This window comes from Lineus longissimus, chromosome 9 (genome assembly GCF_910592395.1).
Source record: "Lineus longissimus chromosome 9, tnLinLong1.2, whole genome shotgun sequence".
Taxonomy (NCBI): domain Eukaryota; kingdom Metazoa; phylum Nemertea; class Pilidiophora; order Heteronemertea; family Lineidae; genus Lineus; species Lineus longissimus.
Window position 1 is genome coordinate 7,530,385 of NC_088316.1, and position 20,369 is coordinate 7,550,753.

Consider the following 20,369-nt stretch of genomic DNA (forward strand, 5'->3'; position numbering starts at 1 on the left):
TTTGTAACAAAAACAAATGATGTGGAAGACAAAATTGTGACTGTCCTTCAGAAAATGGCATTTTCAACTCGTTCGGCACCACCAACAACCGAGAAAAATGTTAAAGACCGTTGGTTTTGAATTAGATCAGTGCAGAATTCGGAATGTATCAGGAAATTGTCCCAGTGAATGAGGTGATTTTAGGCAATTCTTAGGCGTATTGCATTAGGTCTTATTTTGGCCCTTTTTGACCGATCTAACCCTTATATTTTCTGTAATTCACACTGAACATCTTAGTTTTAGTGCGTTTCATCATTTGTAATCCCCTCATACCAAAAACAGATAAAAAAACCTTTAATTCATAATTTTAGGTTTTTCGGTTCACTTTAACTGTTCTAGACCCCAACGCTTATTGCCTGATTTATCAGTCGAATATGGCAAATATACTTTTTTTTTTGGAAATGATCTGGAACAATCATTTATTCATATAAAACTGGAATAAATCTCCATCGCACGGTAAATTTGTTTTTTAATTGAAATTTTTTGAAAATAGCCCCAAAAAGTACCCCGCCCGATATTGAAAGGGTCCATTTGAACCCTCCAAACATAGTCGATTTGCACCGAATGCTAAATAATGTTGAGATCTATGCCCTACCAACAAAATATGATGAAATGGAAACATTCGTGATGATTTTGGCTGTAATTTCAGCCATTATCTAAAGAGCCCTTTCTGCCGCCTCTTTTCTGTTATATTCCTGATGGAGACAAGTCTTCAGTGTGCTGACCCAATCAATCAACAAGATAGTCTCATAGAGATGATATTTATAGAGACAAGTATTCAGTGTGCCCTCCCAATAAGTCAACAAAATGTCGCATGAAGGTGTCACTTATGGACACATGACTGTCTTGTCTCAATCAGACAACAAGATTGTCATAAAGAGATTCCCTTTTGGAGGCAAGTCTTCGATGTGCTGCCCCAATCAGCAAGGTGTCCTCATATAGATGTCACTTATGGAAACATAGTCTTGTCTCAATCAGAATACAAGATGGTATATACAAGATGTCCCTTTTGGAGGCAAGTTTTCAGTGTGCTCTCAAATGGATGTCTTTTATGGAGACAAGTCTTCAATGTGCTGTCACAATCAGCCAACAAGGTGTCCTCATACATACATCACTTATGAAGACATGTCTTGTCTCAATCAGACAACTAGATGGTCTCAAAGACATGTCCCTTTTTGAGGCAAGTCTTCAGTGTGCTCTCGAAGGGATGCCACTTATAGAGACAGGTCTTCAATGTGCTGTCACAATCAGCCAACAAGGTGTCCTCATACATACGTCACTTATGAAGACATGTCTTGTCTCAATCAGACAACTAGATGGTCTCAAAGACAAGTCCCTTTTTGAGGCAAGTCTTTAGTGAGCTGTCGAAGGGATGCCACTTATAGAGACAGGTCTTCAATCTGCCAACAAGGTGTCCTCATACATACGTCACTTATGAAGACATGTCTTGTCTCAATCAGACATCTAGATGGTCTCAAAGACATGTCCCTTTTTGATGCAAGTCTTCAGTGTACTCTCGAATGGATGTCTTTTATGGAGACAAGTCTTCAATGTGCTGTCACAATCAGCCAACAAGGTGTCCTCATACAGATGTCACTTATGGAGACATGCCTTGTCCAATCAGACAACAAGATGGTCTCATAGAGATGTCCTTTATGGACGCATATCTTCAGTGTGCGTGCTGCACCGAACAGACAACAAGGTGGTCTCATTGAGATGTCACTTATGGAGACTATGGTGTGCTGTCCTGATCAGACAAAAAGGGGTTCTCAAATGGATGTCCCTTATTGAGACATGTGTTCGGTGTGATAGCACCCCACGTGACTCCATCCAATCGTGTGCTCATGAGGAAGAGTATTGGGAGGAACTGAGCACGACATCTGCAAAAGCAGAAAAGCGAAAGGACGGAGAACTAGGGTGGGTGGGTGGGCAAAGTAAACGTCTCAAGAAAGCTGACGACGCTATTTCTAATGTATGAACTTGGCCTATCCAATTAGCCGAGTGCATGTTTTTAACTCTCAAGTACATATTTGGAGAGGTTTTGAAAAATATTTGCTGTGGCAAGTCTACAGATATAAAGAAATTATTTGATGAAAATATTAATTTCGAATTTTGCTAATTGGGTAATAGGGGGCGGGTTTTGATTTTTTTTTTTTTTTTTTTTTTTTTTTTCTGCCAGTTGGCTGAAGAGTGGAAATATCAAAGTCTGTCTAATTTGTCGATTATCAAAAAATTTCCATGGTCAACTACCAGTTTATTTTTCACCATTTACTTGCCCGACTCTCCGGAATAACATAATCTAAATTTCAGATTCCCAACCCCACGCAGTATTTGATGCGTCGCGGTCAAACATTGACAATTTAACTGCTAAAAGGTTTAAAAAATCAATTGTGGTCTTGTCTCCTCGAACGGGACAGCTGGGGAACAGCCATTCTCCTCCCCTCTCGGGGCAAAAGGCTGAATGAGGCCGAACAGAAGGATTTCGCACACTCGTCGATGAAGTCACGTGGGGTGTGGTCTCAAAGGTATGTGGGCTTGTCTTCAGTGTGGTGTCCCAATCGGTCAACAATATTTTCTCGTAGAGTCTAGAGCGTTCCTTATGGAGGGAAGTCTTCGGTGTGCAGTCCTAATCGGACACCAAGATGTTCTCAAAGAGATATTGCTTATGGAGCCATGTCTTGGTGTGCAGTCTTTAACAGACAACAAGGTGGTCTCACAGAGATGTCACTGTGATACAAAGAAGAGTCGCAGAAATGAACTTTAGCCTAGTGAAAAAGATAAAAGACAAGGCGATAGATTTCAGGTCATTTAATTATTATTATCTGCTCTGCTCATAGCCCACACCAAACCCTTATTCAAGACTTTAAAAGCATTAGAAGTAACAGATAAACACACTCTACTACAAATGAAGTTTCTACACAAATTTTTCAATAATTGCGATCCGGGTTACTTCATTCATGCATCAAAACAAATGACCAAATACATTCTCACAATACTAGAAACGGGCAGAAATCAATAATCCCACGATCCCGACTTAACATTAGGAAAAAATACAATTTTTGTCACTATCTTCAATTCCCTTTCTGCCTTTAAGTATCAGGATAAAATTCACACTCACAGTCTTCATGACTTCAATAATACAATATGTATAAAAATCATTTACTGGGATTATACAGTTCTCAATGTGTAATTCCACACTTTTACATAATGTGTTCACACTTGAACTTTCAATATTCACCACACATTTAATTTTGCCAAACATGATTATCATTTGTACATATGTGGCTTGGGCACTTGAGATACATTATCACGGTGGCAATTGCAGGACAAGGGCTTTTAAAATTATGTCAGTCATTTCAAACAACTTGATCTGTCTACTACTCTCATATATAATAAGGTCAAATAAGCTCAAAAGGCCCAAAAACGGTTGTTGTCAGACAAAAATATTACCGGTACAAGTACTTGCTGGAAATTCTTGCAGCCATTCAGTTCACTGTCATGCTGATTTCAACTTAACTCAATGAATGTTATATTGGGACTTGAAGAAATGTGTAATTAGCCTACAACTTGGGCACTGTCACGTTTCTCAGGAAAGTCAAGTTTTTTCAGATAAATGCCAGAAAAAGCCATTTTCTCTCGTCAAAGGGCTCTAGTTGAGATGAGGCACGAGCGAAGAATGTAAATGTAATGGACGCCATTTTCCAAATTTTCCAAGATTACTCAAACAAATTATTACAGAAGATGATTAACGAGTGTCGCGTAAATGAATACGCACATTGCTTGATTACACGACACACCTCAATCTTTTATTTTAACTTTATATTCAAAACTTAAACATTGTGTTTCTTGCGAATGACCAATGGTGCGCAGTCAACCTCTTGAATCCCGGTGACCGACCAGTCAGTCATTTTGAAATAATGTTTTTTTTCCCAACGACCGACAGGTCGGTCTCAGTAATATTTTTATTCCCTTGAGCTGGGACGCTATTTTATTGCTGGTTTTAGCGTGTTTGATGTACAGTAGGGTCAGTTAGAGCATGCCTGGGTAGATGGTGCCTCGTCACCGGACTTTGGCGGTTGTATGCGAACGTCAGACCCAATTTCGCAACCACGTGACCACCCTGGGATCCCGTGATTTTCAAGTTTTGGGAGTCAAGAGGATAAACGCAGCAAACCAATCTAGAATGATCTGGATCGGTCAAGATCACTGGTTCCGTGTAAATGGCCCTCACGTGTCTGCATAGGTTATGGTATTTCAACCACTTCAAGCACTTGGGTTGGTACCAAAATTATTAAAGGACCTTAGGCATTATTAACCCTTTGGCTCCCGAGGCCTATGTAACGCGATGTACCGAGATTTTTTACCAGTTTTATGCAAAATAACGTAAAAATACTTTTAAATATTGTACCTCCTTCATTATGCATCCTTGATTTATAGTCATAGTTCCACCTATGATAAAACCCTGTGTTTTTTCAAGACCCGTGTCTTCGCCGTGTGTCAAAAAACCAGCGGCGCACTTACACCTATCAGTTGTGTTAGATAATGGTTAATAGCCCCGGCGACAGGTGCGCTGTAGGTAGGGAGCTCTCCTGTGTTTCTTTCCCGTTGGAGGGGAATTTCGCATGCGCAATACCGAGGCAACTACACCGCGCCATCTGTCGCCGGATCTTAGAACTTGCAATTGCCGTGTCTATTCAGATTCCACCTATCAAAAACCCATGTTGAACACGGGTCTAAATTAACCCCGATTAGCCCCATCGAGCTCGATGGGGCTAATAGACACGGGGATTTGACACACGGGTCTATTTAGACACGACAATTCATAGGTGTAAGCGCAAAGGACACGGGGATTTGATAGGTGGAAGTACGACTAATAAAACCATACATTTTTGTAAAGCTGATTACCTTGGCTATCAATTGGCGTTGTTTCTGGGTATCAATTAGGTAAGAGGTAATCAATAATCAGTAATAATCAATATTTTTTGATTGATTTTGCTCTAATTGATTGATTTTTCTGATTTGAACAAAGTATATGGAACTGTAATTGATGCAGTTACAACCTGTTAATGATCAACGTAACTTGATTGATAAACTTTGATTGATTCTATTACTGATTGATCGAATAATACAATATAATATTAATTTATGCTGATCAGTTCTTGTACTGTGACGCTGCACAAGCGCCCATCAAACTGCAGCGCCCTCTGTAAACTATGATTATGAATGAAACTAAATCTAGTCTTCTGCAGATCACCAGGGACACGAATACACTGTACAATAGCGTCTAACGTGTACTGAGAGTTCTATACTAAAGCATTAGTATAGGGACGATATATCGTACCACCTACGCGAGACAAAATACAGGGACGATATATCGTCCCCTCTAGGGAGGCGAGGGGTTAAGGGCAATATTACCCAGCTGTCCGCTGCCCAGTCACCTCCTGTTCTACATAAGTAGTTTCCATCAACAAATTGCACAAAAAAAGGAAAAATTCCAAAGACTGAATTATCGCGCTTTTCTGATGTTGACCCATTTAGCTCTCCAAGCAGTGACCCTTTTCACGTGGAACAGTGCACTAGTAAGGCGTTTCCTGGAGTTAGGACCTACCCTGTGACGTCTTGGTACTGATATTATGGCGGGAAAGGTATTTCGTGCCAGGACTTGTGCTACCAGAAATAATGAATAACACGTTTTTCTACTATCTAAGAGCTGAAACAAAATGGCTAAAGCATCAAACATGATTGGAGATTGGAAAAATAGTTTATAGGTGAACCAGAGGAAGAACAAAAATACTGCAATAACAAGAGCAACGCAGGGCGTAGCATATGCCCCGGTGAGCACATTGAGTTGGTGTATTAGGAAAGTGAAGTGTTTTTCAGACAACCCCGAGCAGCTGGTGTCATAGCTGACTAGGTTTAGTTGACATCGTGAAAGAGTTAGTCTGTAATGCCCCCTGTACACGTTATCTTTTTCTACCCACATAAAAAGTTACATGGTTATTACTCAAAGCGTTCTCGTTAAAATGAGAGGAAACGAAAAGTTTACAGACGCCTGACGCCTACCGGCTGACGGACATTGGTAAAACATAATGCCTCCGCAATGCTTTACGCATTGGCGAGGGCATAACAAGCTGCCTATTACTTTAGAGTCACACTCCACCAAAAAACATCGATGAAACCCCAGTAAAAACAGTAGTAGTAGAAGATTCAGCAGAAAGCATCTAAAATTGTTTGGGTAGACACCTGCGATATAAATTAAAACTGACCACATTCGGCATTTAAATCAACTGTTCTAGGAAAAAACGTCTTGGCGCCAAAACCCGATGTTGGCGAAAATGACATAATATCATGTAAAATCCAAGGAAGACATCAAGGAATCGCCTACGAGTGAGCACCTGCAAAAATGTCAGTTGCAGCAGGAACTAGTCTAATCCAGAACGTGTGTAATCCATTTGTGATTGTGTAATTCACTATGAAATAAATCCTTAATCCAATGTTTCCGTTTCTTCCATGCACCGACACTGCCTCAAGAACATCCGCCTCAATTTTGTTAAGTCCCTCGCATTGTTGTACTAAACAAATCATAGCCTGGAAAATCAAATTATTAAATTTCATCTATGATGTGATGATAATGCTTTACTTTGATAACAAATTAAGTGTATAATAAGAATGCAGTGGACAATCAAGTGACATATTTTCGTGTTTCCCAACAAAATCAGCCCAAATAACGATAATAACAAGGAATTTTATATGGCGCTTTAAAAGAGCTTTCATTACCCAGCCTATCCAGAAGGTAAGAGTTACAAAGTGGCACATGCCGGGTATCGAACCCAGGACCTCCCGATCACAATGTTGATGCTTAAAACGTTGTGCCACTGCGTTCCTCTGAGCACAAATTACTCCATATGTCTGAAAATGTACCCATCTCTGTACGTAGGTCTTTTATTGTTTCATGACTATCCACAGGACAATGCATGAAGTGATTCAAAATCATCTCTAGGCAGTGTATTTGGTTGCAGCCGGTCAGTTTAACCCAATTCGCTTCAAGTTTCTCGCCTGTCATGTGCTGTCAATAAGGCTGACCATTTGTCAAATTTCAGACTCACCTCTTGCTCACAGACATTCATCATGGTTTTCATCTCTGTCTGCGGCAACTCATCCTACAAGAAGTTTATGATGGCCTCAATATGAAATAACATAACATTTGTCAAATGAAAGTTATCTAATTGCTGTTTGCTGTGCAAATTGTCCACGACGAAGTCGGAAGATGAAATGATGGAGAAGACATGAATGGTTAAAAGGCAATTTAAAAATTGCATGTTTCTTACCTCCCAGTCCAAGATTGTTGTAAAGCTCTTCTGGCATCTTACGAAAGGTTTCTTTACACATGTTTATCACACACTCTGCAAAAAAATAACAATTTGAATCCTTTGAAAACATTTCGACAATCATATTCATCATTCAGAAAGACATAAGAAACGTTTCTGCGGCTGCCTAAGTGAAGACAATGACAGTCAAACCTTTTTTGCCTTTACATACATGTCGCACGAGAAGTAAAAAGTTTTATGGACTGAATGATGCAGGAGCTGAGCTTGTGTATGAAGTTGAACTTCATACATCATACAGTATGAATTTTAAGAAAAGAAGTTTGACCCAGCACAAAGCCCAACTCAGAGTCAGATGAAAAAAGATTTTATTCTGTTTTAACTCTTTAAATCCTTGAAATTTTTTTTGTGTTTCCCAGTATTTCAGCAATTTTCACCCCAAACGACCTCCAAATGCCCCCCCCCCCATGTACAAGACAGCTAATTAATTTCACTAGTATTATTTCATCAAACGGATGAAAACAAGTATATTGCACCGCCATATCCCTAAACCGCCCGAAAACCAGCCTTAGTTTCATGATGGCGATGGTGTTGCTTGAGATTAGGTACATACTGGCAGGCAGCTAGGCTGGTGTATTCCTGTTTCGCCTATTCCTGTTCCGCCGATTCCTGTTTCGCCTATTCCTGTTTCGCCTATTCCTGTTTCGCCTATTCCTGTTCCGCCTATTCCTGTTTCGCCTATTCCTGTTTCGCCTAATTCCTGTTTCGCCTATTCCTGTTCCGCCTATTCCTGTTTCGCCTATTCCTGTTTCGCCTAATTCCTGTTTCGCCTATTCCTGTTTCGCCTAATTCCTGTTTAGCCTATTCCTGTTTCGCCTAATTCCTGTTTAGCCTATTCCTGTTTCGCCTATTCAAATGTATTGCTAACCTCCCCACAGACGTAGGAATATGAACCGTCCCTTACTGACCGACCAAACCCGAGGAGAGCCACATATGTACGCATTGACGAACGCATGTTACGCCTCAAAGAACAATACGTCAATGGAGAGAGGGACATAATGAGTTACGTTGATGCCATCAGTTACCTTGTCTGACATAATATCATGATATGTATTTTCCACCTTGTTTGACTTTATATGTGCTGTACCTACATGTATATTATGACATGGGTTTTACAGCTGATTTTGATCAAATAGTTATGAGAATGTACAATATTATGTATTTTTATCAAAAACTCATGAATTCAGTTTTCATAAAATAAACGACTGCTTTACTCTACTTAATCTATTAGTTTTTACTGTGTGTCAGTATGGTCCTATGGTCCTATGGTCAAATAAGTCCCGGACTGTCCCCGCTTTCAAGGTGACTTTCAAAACGGTCATGGCATGGTTTGTTAACAAAGTTGATGGCATTTGATTAGTCAAATTGTCATCACATCGTTAACATCATCCAATTGTCCCCTCACATTTTCCCCATAAAATGGACATGCATCCCTAAGGTTCCCCGTGGGAGAGTCGATTTATTGTAGGGGTACTGGAAAGTAGGCGAAACAGGAATAGGCCAAACAGGAAATAGGCCAAACAGGAAATAGGCCAAACAGGAAATAGGCCAAACAGGAAATAGGCGAAAAAGGAATAGGCGGAACAGGAATAGGCGGAACAGGAATAGGCGAAACAGGAATAGGCGAAACAGGAATAGGCGAAACAGGCATAAACCGCTAGGCTAGGAAACTAGACAAAAATCAGTGGCCGAATATCGGCCGGTTAGGATATAAAGGGTCAAATATCACATGCCAAAAAATGACAAGCAGTTTTTTTAAAAAAACGACCGATGCCATGACTTTCAATTCCAAGCGATAACAGATCAATTAAATCAAAAATTTGTATTGAAAAAGTTTGACCATCCAGTCCACTCGTTTACACTCCATCATCCATAGCCCAAAAACGATGCGGACAAATAATTTATCATGAATGGACAACAGTAGTAACAGTATTTTATTGTAAAATAAAAGGCTGTATTAAAATTTTAGTAAATACTTACGGATTTTACATTCTTCAAAACACTGACTGACTGAGTGTGGGCACAAGTGGCATTAAAAACCCCAGGGGTGGCACGGAGGGCCTGCAATGCCACATTTAAAAATGAAATGGCCAGGGCCATTGTGCTCACCCCATGTGGAGGAAAGATGGATAAAGAGCATGGTATTGTGTCATGTAGTGTTAGGTTTGATGTAGGTCCAAGCAATTACAATTTCCCCAAAATGGCCAATTTACAGTACATTCGACCTCTGTGACCTTGAAAAGTAGGTCAAATCAAAGAAGACCCGGGTGACACATTGAATGGTTGTTAGAATTAGATGTACCTATGATATAAAATTGGTGCCAATCGGGCAAGTCATTACTAGGAATAATGGCATTTTGAAGAATTTAGGATTTGGCCCCCTCCCTGGAGGCCAAACGGCAAATCAGATCGCACCAGACTTCGGTACCTGAGATCACCTGACCAAGGGGTACATGTGTACTTAATTTGTGATCAATAGTCATTGCAGTTAAGAAACGTGCCATAGTTACGGCCTGACGGCGAATTTACGCCATTTGACCTCTGTGACCTTGACAAGAAGGTCAAATTAAAAACCTGTGTGACATATACTGTATGGTGGTTAGATCTACACATGATATCAAATTGGTGGCAATCGGGCAAGAAGTTAAGGAATAATCACATTTTTAAGGTTTTGGGATTTTGCCCCCTGGTGGTCAAGTGGTGAATCATATTGGACCAAACTTCGGTCCCTGAGATCACCTGACTAAGGGGTAAATGTGTACCAAATTTGGTATCAATAGTCATTGCAGTTTAGAAACGTGCCATCGTTACATCCTAACGGCCAATTTACACCATTTGACCTCTGTGACCTTGAAAAGGAGGTCAAATCAAAAACCCGGAGGATATATGATGCACCTTTGCTAGAAGTACCTACCATATTTTTTTCAAAATTTCCCGACTACTATTAAGGGAGATATTGCATATTTTCACTTTTAACGTTTGGCCCCCTGGTGGCCAAACCATGAAACGAATCGGACCGAAACTTGGTCTCCAAGGTTTTATTACATAAGGGTACATGCTAACGGACGACGGACGACGACGACGACGGACGCCACGGTATGGGATAAGCTCACCTCTGCTAAGAGGTGAGCTAAACATGAGTTACCAAGATTTGGTAACCCAATGCAATCATAATCTACAAAACAAAAAGAAATACATGTATTAAGTGGTAGAAAAAAAAATTTTCAACTGATTTGAAATATATCTTAAACGATATGTGCTGGAGGTGCCGAGCCTCTTTCATGCCGTCATTGCCATGGTGATGCTGGCCGATGCTATTGCGTCCCGTCAATCAAATATCCTTAAAAAAATTGTATTACAAATAGTAAAACATCTTGACAGTGCATCATGCTGTGCACACGTGCTACCCGCTGACCCGAGTGACCGACTTTCGAATGTGGTCTCGAGCCAATGTGCATCCTTTTCTGTGAAGATCTATTGTAAACATGGTTTGTTTTGGCGACCCTAGGTGGTGCCGGCGTATCTGGCAATACTGCAAATGTCCTATAAATAGACGAATTCGAAGAAGTCTGTTTTGGTGCTGACAAGAGCGTGGTGTCCCTAGGCATTGTCCAAAGTCAGCTAAGTTCTGGGTGTGCGCACTCATTGTTTAAATTGTTTTGGAGCCGATTCCTCTTCTTCAAACAGGCCTATCTGGATGAACACACTCCCTCAAGTGCATGCACACAGTCCCTTCACTGCCACAACCTTCTACCAAAATAACATTGCGCAATATTGTTTCACCACTAGGCCTACTCCTCGTTATTTCACCAGTTACGTCATTACGTTGATAGACGAATTCGAAGAAGTTTGCACTGACCCTTGAACAAAGGATCGCCGTGTCTCTCTAGGCACTGTCCGAAGTCAGCTTACTAGGCCTTCTGACGTATTCCGAGTGTGCGCATTCGATTTGTTTTCGCACCGATTCCGTCTTCGTCTATTTCCTAAGTGGTGATATAGACCTAGGCCTAGTACCGATATATAGTATGCACTCCAGATCCATGACCTGTTGGCAATACAATATCATGATGAACGCACACCCAATACTTGACTTGCCAAACTCAGAAATGCAGCGCCACTCGCGGACAAAGATAGAACAACTCGACATTTTTTTCACCGGTTTTCGCTGCGCATGCGTACCAGCCGTCATCTTTCGCAGCGACGGACGAGAAAAACAACTGTTCTACACGCAGTGAAAGCAAATTCACACAGGTAAACTGGTTATAACTGTGGTACGTCTGTTTCTTAACACGTAATAGTTATCAGATTGCTAAATTATCTTAAATCATGAGCCTTAAAGAACTTTTTGAACTCTCAAAAACTTACACAAAACAAGTTCAGATTGCCGCCATTATTAGTTTCCGGATGGCTGGTACGCATGCGCAGCGAAAACCGGTGAAAAAAATGTCGAGTTGTTCTATCTTTGTCAGCGAGTGGCGCTGCATTTCTGAGTTTGGCAAGTCAAGTATTAACAGCCACAGAGTAAGACTGAGCTGAGAGTTACACTAGGCTTACACAGACATGATGTAGCCTGTATAGCCTGAACGCCTTTAAGTCTGCACACACTCGACATTGTCAATGACACACACGCCATGCATTGATTGCATGAATGATGATGCAAACGCAAAGGTCTGTAGGTACTCTGTGGTACCGGTAGGCCTACGAGTAAGCGTCTTTTTCTCACAGAATCAACGAAAAAAACGTGTTCGTCTTCTACAATACTTTTCCCTAAATCATCCAGACCGTAAAGCAATAATATTTACCGATTACATGATGGCGAACAGCAATCCCAACGCTAGTATTTCGGAACAAATAAAATGAAAAGGCACAAACTACTCTTGCTAGTATAACCGCGGCAAAAGCACGAAAAGCAGCGACAAGACAGTGTCCAAACGCAAGGGAAATCGTCGTTAATTTGTAAAGTACGCCCTCTCGCGGAGAACGACTGTTAGTGCCCTAACAGTCCACTGTGTAAGCGGAAAATGGAGACAGTGAAGAGTTCTATGTGCGGTTATTTCCGCATTAAATGATGTCCTAAAACGCGTCTTTATAACTGGCGACTCGTGTGTGTGTGTGTGTGTGGAGCAACCCGTGCGTACAGAGCAAAACGCGCGTATCTAACTCGCGACCCCTACAAAGAACATAACGCGAATGTATAACGACTGTCGCATAAACGTGCCGTCGGATAACTAGTGTCGGATAAGTGCTGTCGGATAACTGCTGTCGCATATAAGGTTCCTCAGCCTCCCGCATCGCGGCGCTAGTTATTATTACTTTTGTTCTAAGCGACGTAATCCCGAGTTTGAGACAGAAGAGAAAAATGGCTACTAATCAAGATCCACATGTGCTCCAGCGGGCAGCACGCATGCTGCAAGACGTTGTGAATTTGTTGGGCAGGCCTACACAGAACCAGGTCCCTCTTGATAATCGGGTTGATAATATTGCAGCATCTGCAGTGCCTGCTACTAGTACTAGTAGATCTACGACCTCAACCTCCACACCTGTACCTGGTGATAAGAATAAAATTGATGCAATAAGGATACCGGTACATAGTGTACTACATGTATATAAGGGCCTCGGCCTACAAGCAATAGCCTAATTATTCGTTTTAATGTCGTCCTTAGAGCAAAAACAATAATCATCAAGACACAAGAGCGCCGCGATGCGGGAGGCTGAGGAACCTTATATGCGACAGCACTTATGCGACAGTACTTATGCGACACTAGTTATCCGACACCAGTTATCCGACGGCACTTTTATGCGACAGTAGTTATACATTCGCGTTATGTTCTTTGTAGGGGTCGCGAGTTAGATACGCGCGTTTTGCTCTGTACGCACGGGTTGCTCTACACACACGAGTCGCCAGTTATAAAGACGCGTTTTAGGACATCATTTAATGCGGAAATAACCGCCTATAGAGTTCACTGTTTTGTGCGGAGCATGCTCTGAAAATGTTTCTGAAATTTTTATTCTCTTTTTGATACTTCTGTAAATCCACTAAATCGGCTTGCCATTGTTTTTCGGAAAGTGAATTTTTCGGTGATTGGTGTGTGCAGTTGGTAGGTTTGTAAACTAACTAGGAAACATTTTAATTCCTTTTTCTTGATTACCATTGTATCTGTTTTTATTTTTCTCCAAAGTTGGCTTTCATTTGTATTGACCACAGTGCTTTTGGGATTAAAGTATAAATCTCTCAGATATTGTTCATTTGAAACATCTTTCTGTTGAACCTTTTCGGTGGTCATTTATTTACCATTTTCTTATTGTTTTTAAATGGCTGGAATGTTAATTGGTGCCGTAGTAAACGCCGTTGCCTTTTCTGGAGCGGGGTATCTTTTCAAAGCCATAGACAAAAATGGTTACCAAGACGAAATGAAAAGACACAATTTAGCTATCGAAAAATGACAAAGGGAATCTAAGGCTTGGGATGAACATCGAAAAGAAACCATTGATTTCGTTAACCTTCAATTGAAAAGAGAAAATGAAAGTGCAATTGATTTCCGAAATGTTGATGCTTCTTTTGTTCTCTACAACGAACTTCATGCAGAGAATAAAGTACAACTTCGTAAAATGCCTGAATTAAAAGATTTCTACCAACCGAGTGAGGAAATGAAAAACTATGAATATCTTTTTATTGTCAGTGGTGTGATAGGAGCAGGACTTTTAGTGAAATATCTGATGTGAGCCCGAGGGGAGGTGGGTGTTTTTTCATTTTTCGATTTATTTGGATGTGTTCGTAACGTGGAAATGTTAGAAATGTTGGATATCGTTTGGAGTGACTCTGGGAATTAACGTTTCTGCGTGAGTAGCTGATTTTAACCCTTGATGGTTTTTTAGACATTTAGCGTGAAGGGATTTTACTGTTATTTCTTTTCGGGTGTAGAGTATATGTAATACTGGTGTGGGTGCACAAATCAACCGTTTTAGTGTTGGAACGGGGGCGCAGAGAGCTTTGAAAGGTAGAAAATTTGAAAATTAGAATTTGGAGCAGCCGATTTTGCCCCTTTTTTCACTCGCTAAGCCTTTGGGGGGGGGGGGTGTTCACCCAGTATTACATATACTGGTACCGCAAAGACTTCAGTCCACTTTGTAAAGTGATCACTGACAACCAGTGTTATGTATACTAGTAACGACAATAACAACGGTGTAGTGTGTTAGAGTGGCATGGCGCGAAAGCGAAGGCAATGTATCAATGTGAAAATATGTAAGTAATAATTAGTTCAAGACGTTTGTTTCGAATCAAATTACGTGTTCGTCGAGTATATTTGAGAGAGTACAGTTTCCCAAACATTTTGGTCTCTCCGACCGGATCAATGCGACCGGATATCACGATATGGACAGTCTCCGAGGTGCATGCAGTGATGAACGATGAATGCACTACTAAGCACATACACCCTGTTGGGGAATCATTTAGTTATGCACTTGTTTATGTAATGTTTTAAGGCCCGGTTTTAAAAGGCCTTCACTAGTTTACATGTTATTATGTGATGTCTTATGTAATTGTTTAGCTATATATTTGACCTGTTGGAAATAAAAGAGAGTTGACTAAGTTTTTATAGGAAAGAGGCGTTTTGTATTCTTCCGTGCCGTTCCTAGCAGAAGCCTAGCCAGCCAGCGAGCAAGTTCCCTAAAATTGGTGCCGAAACCCTCGTGAAGTCGAAGTGGAGCGAACCATCACGAAATGGAGAAGTTAGTCAAGTCAAGAGATGGTTATCGTAGCTGGGTTATTCGGGAGGCGAAAGAACTGTCGACATATATGCACGGGAAAACGCCCAAGATGGCTGGCCTGAAGTTGAAGATCACGGAATTTGATAAAAGGGTAACAGCTTTAGACGGTTGTCAAACGATGTTGGAGGAGTTGATAGACGACGACAAGGCGTTGCAAAACGAGATAGACGCAGCGTGCAGTTGGCGGTCAAAAGCGTTGACGGTAAAGCTTGATGCATTATCCATTCTTGAGGATGTTGAATTCGAGAAAACGCCCAGTTCTGGCTTTGGTCATGGCGGCCATGTTGGCAGTCATGTTACTTCTTTGGCCAGATTGCCAAAACTCGAGATTTCTAAATTCAAAGGCGACATAACGAAGTGGCAATCTTTCAGTGATCAATTTATGGCCATCGTTGACAATTCAAACATACCAGTCATATCTAAATTTTCCTACTTGATGTCACTTCTTGAAGGTGACACTTGGAAGCAGTCAGGGGGTTTTCACTGACTGAAGACAACTACGTCATCGCGTTGAGATGCTTAAAAGAACGGTTCGGTCGTGAGGAAAGGATCATCTTCGCTCACATTCAGGCATTACCTAATATGTCAGTTCCGAGTGGTAATAACCTGAGTGTTTTGTTCTTATGGAAAATCCGTGACGAGTTGAATGTGCACGTGCGGTGTTTGGAAGTGTTAGGAGTTGATGGGGATGCCTATGGGCTGTTTTTAACCCCGTTGATTTTGTCCAAACTTCCGCAAAAAATTCGTATGGAATGGGCCAGGAACGGTTCGGGCCGAGAACGAGACCTTGCATGGTTACTGCAATTTCTAAAGGAGGAGATAGAGCGGCGCGAACGGTCTGAGGGATTCCGGGACACTTCAACCAAGGACAAGGTGAAAACTACCGAGGTACATACTCTGCGGCGAAGTGCCACATCCGCAATGACAACAACCAGCAGTGCTGAACTTTGTGTGTTTTGTGCCAAAACTCATCCTTCGCATAAATGTTATGAGGTTTTGAAACTGTCTATAGATGACAGACATGAACGGTTTCGTAAGCCACGTGCGTGTTTTCGTTGTTTGGCAAATAATCACATTGCCCGTGGTTGTATGGCAAGGTGTGGGAAATGTTCTGGTAAACACCATGAATTATTGTGTAAGCCAAAAGGTGAAATGAAGCGTGGTGTTGGTTCGAATGTTAAGAATGATAAGAAACCATCGGTGTCGCATGTTGGTTTCAGTTATGCAGGGCAAACAGCCCACACTGTTTTGCAAACCGCGCGCGTTCTGGTCAGTGGTCGGAATGGCAGCACGATGGCCACCATAATGTTCGATACTGGTTCTGATCACACGTATGTTTCCAGCGCGTTGGTAAAAAAGCTTGACCCAGTGTGGGTCACGGCCAGGAACATGTCTTATGCGGCATTTGGGGATGGTAAACTGTCGGCAAGTTTTGCACGTAATGTTTATCAACTTGGGCTGGAAACTACTACAGGGGTTAAAGAGGTCCTCAATGCAGTCGAGGTAAAAACCATATGTGCAACAATGCATAGGCCTAGGATACCACAACAGATTTTGCAGTCCATAAGTCATCTCAAGTTAGCAGACAGCTATGATGAAAACAGAGACGCCACTGTAGATATTTTGATAGGCCTAGACAAATACTGGGATTGCATCAAACAGGGTGTGGTAAGATTGCCAGAAGTAGGCCTGGTAGTACAGGAAACTGTGTTTGGCAGGGTTATCTCAGGCAGGTGGAAAGAAAGTGCCACTGCAACATCCTCACCTTGTCTAACGTCTGTGCAAGTAGTATGTCTTTCAGATATCCCAAACAGCACCCTGGAGAACTTCTGGAATCTGGAGTCGATCGGGGTGAGTCCTGGAGAAGAGGCGCCAGAGGACAAGGTGCTGTGTGACTTCAAAGAGACTGTCAAATTCGTCGATGGTAGGTATGAAGTTACATTGCCATGGAAAGACAACTTGAAGCCGTGTCTATTGGACAATAAGAGACAAGTTGAACTCAGATTAAAGGCCTTGAATCGCAAGTTGTCAAAAGACCCATTGTTAGAAAAGGGGTACAATGCAGGAACTGGAGAGATTGGGCATTATTGCAGAGGTACCACCTGAAAGTATTTCTACCACTCATCCAGTGTATTATATGCCACATCATCCAGTAGTAAAAGAGTTTAGCCTAACCACAAAGATTAGACCAGTCTTCGATGCCTCGGCCAAAGGCGTCAATGGGTTGTCCCTTAATGATTGTCTGGAGGCTGGACCATGCCTGTTACCTGCCTTGATTGAGATTTTGATTAGGTTTAGACGTTGGAGAGTTGGTGTGACGGCAGATATTACCAAAGCCTTTCTACAAATCAAGGTAAATGACAAAGATCAGGAAGAACACAGATTCTTGTGGACAGTAGATGGATCAAATAGGGTCATGAAATTTCTTCGTGTTCCGTTTGGGAATACCAGTAGTCCATTCCTTTTGAATGCAACCATTAAGCACCACTTGTCTAAATATCCTGATTCTTTTGCAGTCCAAGAACTCCGTGAAAATCTCTACGTCGATGATTTTATCTCAGGCGCTGACGACAATGAAGCTGGCGGAAAGCTGTTTCAAGATGGCCATCAGGTCATGGCCGAGGGTAGCTTTCCATTTGCATCGTGGAATTCTAATGATTCAGGTGTCACTGAGATGTTTTTTAGAGAGTTTGGGTCAAAACAGCTGGACAAGGAGTCTGTAAAGATTCTAGGTTTGCTGTGGTTGAAAGTTTGCGATAGCTTTGCTTTTAAGACATTCGATGTTCCCATTGACTTAGTTTTGACTAAGAGAATCATCCTCGGTTGCATAGCTAGATTGTATGATCCCCTTGGGTTCTTGACACCATTCACCATGTTTGTCAAAATTCTATTCCAGGAGATCTGGCAGATGAACCTTGGTTGGGATAAGGAGGTCCCCCTTGCAACCCAGACAAAGTTTCGAAGGTGGACGGATGGATTTCAGGTTATCAAAAACTGGAGAATCCCCAGGTGTTACACCCCAGCAGTCCCATGGTCGAGTATCAGTGGTATTGAACTTCATTGTTTTGGTGATGCATCTGAGAAGGGATATGGTTCGGTGATATACCTCAGAATCCCACGTGGTGATGGGACTTTCGAGGTTTCAATGGTTACTTCACGGGCTAGAGTGGCCCCGGTGAAGAAGGTGTCCTTGCCAAGATTGGAACTCCTTGCGTCACTTCTCACTGCTAGGTTGTTGGTGTTTGCCCGTGATGCCTTGAAACTCACAGATGTGTCTTACAGGTGCTGGACTGATTCTACTGTGGCACTTGGGTGGATTAAGGGTGAACCAAGTAGGTGGAAAACCTTTGTTGCGAATAGGGTGTCGGAGGTTCAGCAGTTGACGAGTACTTCTGCTTGGGCACACTGCCCAGGGAAGAAAAATCCTGCTGATCTGTTGACCAGAGGTGCTCTAGCGGATGAGGTGGTCAATTCTAGAACTTGGTTACCTGGTCCTGGTTGGTTGTCCGAGGCTCTAGAAGAAGTGGATGAAACTGTGTCGTTTTAGGAAGTTGAACACTTCCTTCAGAAGGAGGCCAAACCTGTGGTGTCAGTGATGATCGTAGCTTCAAGATGGTTGCCAGTGGAAAAGGTCTTGAAATTTGAGAGGTGGGGTAAGTTTTCGAAGGCAATTAAAGTGACTGGTTAGGTCTTCAGATTCTTCAGATATCTGAAAGACTCTAACCAGAGCTGTTCTGACGATTTATCCCACGAGGAACTCGTATATGCCAAAACTAAGTTGTTGCGACACCTTCAAGATGTGACTTATGGTGTTGAGTTTGAGGCTCTGAAGCTAGGTCAGGCAATTCCGAAATCCTCGTCCCTCTCTAGATTGAGACCGTTCATAGGGAATGATGGATTATTACGAGTAGGAGTTATCTTACAGGGAGAAGCATCCAGTAATCGTTCCTAAAAGTCACTTGGCTGTCCTTATGATTAGATCTGAACATGTCCTATTGAAGCATGCTGGTGTTGAGACCGTGATTACATCACTCAGAGACAATTATTGGATCTTAGGCCTTAGACGCTTAGCTAAGTCGGTTAAGAAGCGTTGCATTCCTTGTCAAAAGGTGGATGCTCAGGCTTGCAACCAGTTTGCTGCTCCTTTACCAGCGCTCCGAATCCACGAGGCCCCACCGTTCACTGTGACAGGCTTGGATTACGCCGGTCCCTTGTACTGTTTAGATCTTCCGGAAACTAAACTTTATATCCTGTTATTCACGTGCGCAGTTGTGAGGTCAGTTCATTTGGAATTGACGGAGTCCTTGTCAGCACCGGATTACATACTGGCTCTCAGACGCTTTGCGGCTAGGCGGGGTCTGCCCTCTATATTGTATTCGGACAATGCTAAGACGTTTGAAGCCACCCAGAAGGAACTCGTGAGATACCTTGCTGCCCGAAGCCCTCAGTGGAAGTTCATTGTTCCCCGTTCTCCCTGGTGGGGAGGATGGTGGGAGCGTTTAGTACGCTCTGTCAAGGGCGCGTTGAAGAAGTCACTGGGTGCTCAGTGTCTTACACGGTCGGAGTTAGAAACCAGTTTGGTAGAGGTGGAGGCTTGCATCAGTTCACGACCTCTAACATTTGTGAGTGATGATGTAGACGGTCCTAATCCACTTACTCCTTCTCATTTCTTAATAGGTAGAACTGCGTGCTTCCAGACGAAGGTTGCCGAGTCAGAGGTCGAATTGACTCAAGACAATTTGACCGAGAGAGAGATAATTCGACAGAGAAGTCTAGAGTTGTTCTGGGAAATATGGAGCAAAGATTATATCCGTAATCTTCCACCGTCGGTGACCAAATTCAAAACTAAAGGTAAAGTAGGAGTAGGTTCGTTAGTTCTGATCCACGAGGACAACGTGCCTCGTATGAAATGGCCCCTAGGCCTAGTGACCAAGGAGTTTCCGGGCTGAGATGGTTTAGTTAGGAGTTTTGAGATTCGAACAGCTAGGGGACCTCTTGTGAGATCGGTTCAGAGGATACATGTACTGGAGGTGAATAGGAAGGAGCAGGGTGGACAGGGTGATGCCTCGCCGGCATCTGACCAGAGCGCCGTGTGCTCCGATGGAAGTAGTGTCAATCACCAAGTGAGCAAAACCACCCGCTGTGGTCGAGTTGTGAAGCGGAGGAAGAGGTTAGATT

The 20,369-nt window shown here is 42.2% G+C and overlaps 1 protein-coding gene and 1 long non-coding RNA gene across 3 annotated transcripts; one reads left to right on the plus strand and one right to left on the minus strand.

Moving 5' to 3' along the window:
- Window positions 1-2,847: 2,847 nt before the first annotated feature.
- LOC135493698 (uncharacterized) lies at window positions 2,848-10,068 on the minus strand. Of its 2 annotated transcripts, XR_010448274.1 has the most exons (4): window positions 7,978-10,068; window positions 7,368-7,442; window positions 7,146-7,199; window positions 2,848-6,627 (listed from the first exon to the last, which is right to left on the minus strand). It is a non-coding gene; the product is annotated as an uncharacterized LOC135493698 (long non-coding RNA). The 2 variants fall into 2 exon arrangements; XR_010448275.1 differs by lacking the exon at window positions 7,146-7,199 and having other exon boundaries at window positions 7,978-10,067.
- A 9,094-nt stretch (window positions 10,069-19,162) lies between these two features.
- Window positions 19,163-20,140, plus strand: LOC135493625 (uncharacterized). Its single transcript, XM_064781099.1, has one exon. The coding sequence runs from the start codon at window positions 19,163-19,165 to the stop codon at window positions 20,138-20,140; it is 978 nt and encodes a 325-aa protein (XP_064637169.1).
- Window positions 20,141-20,369: the final 229 nt, after the last annotated feature.

Coding starts and splice junctions, on each gene's coding strand:
- LOC135493625 (XM_064781099.1), top strand. CDS start 19,163: ATGATTAGATCTGAACATGTCCTATTGAAGCATGCTGGTGTTGAGACC.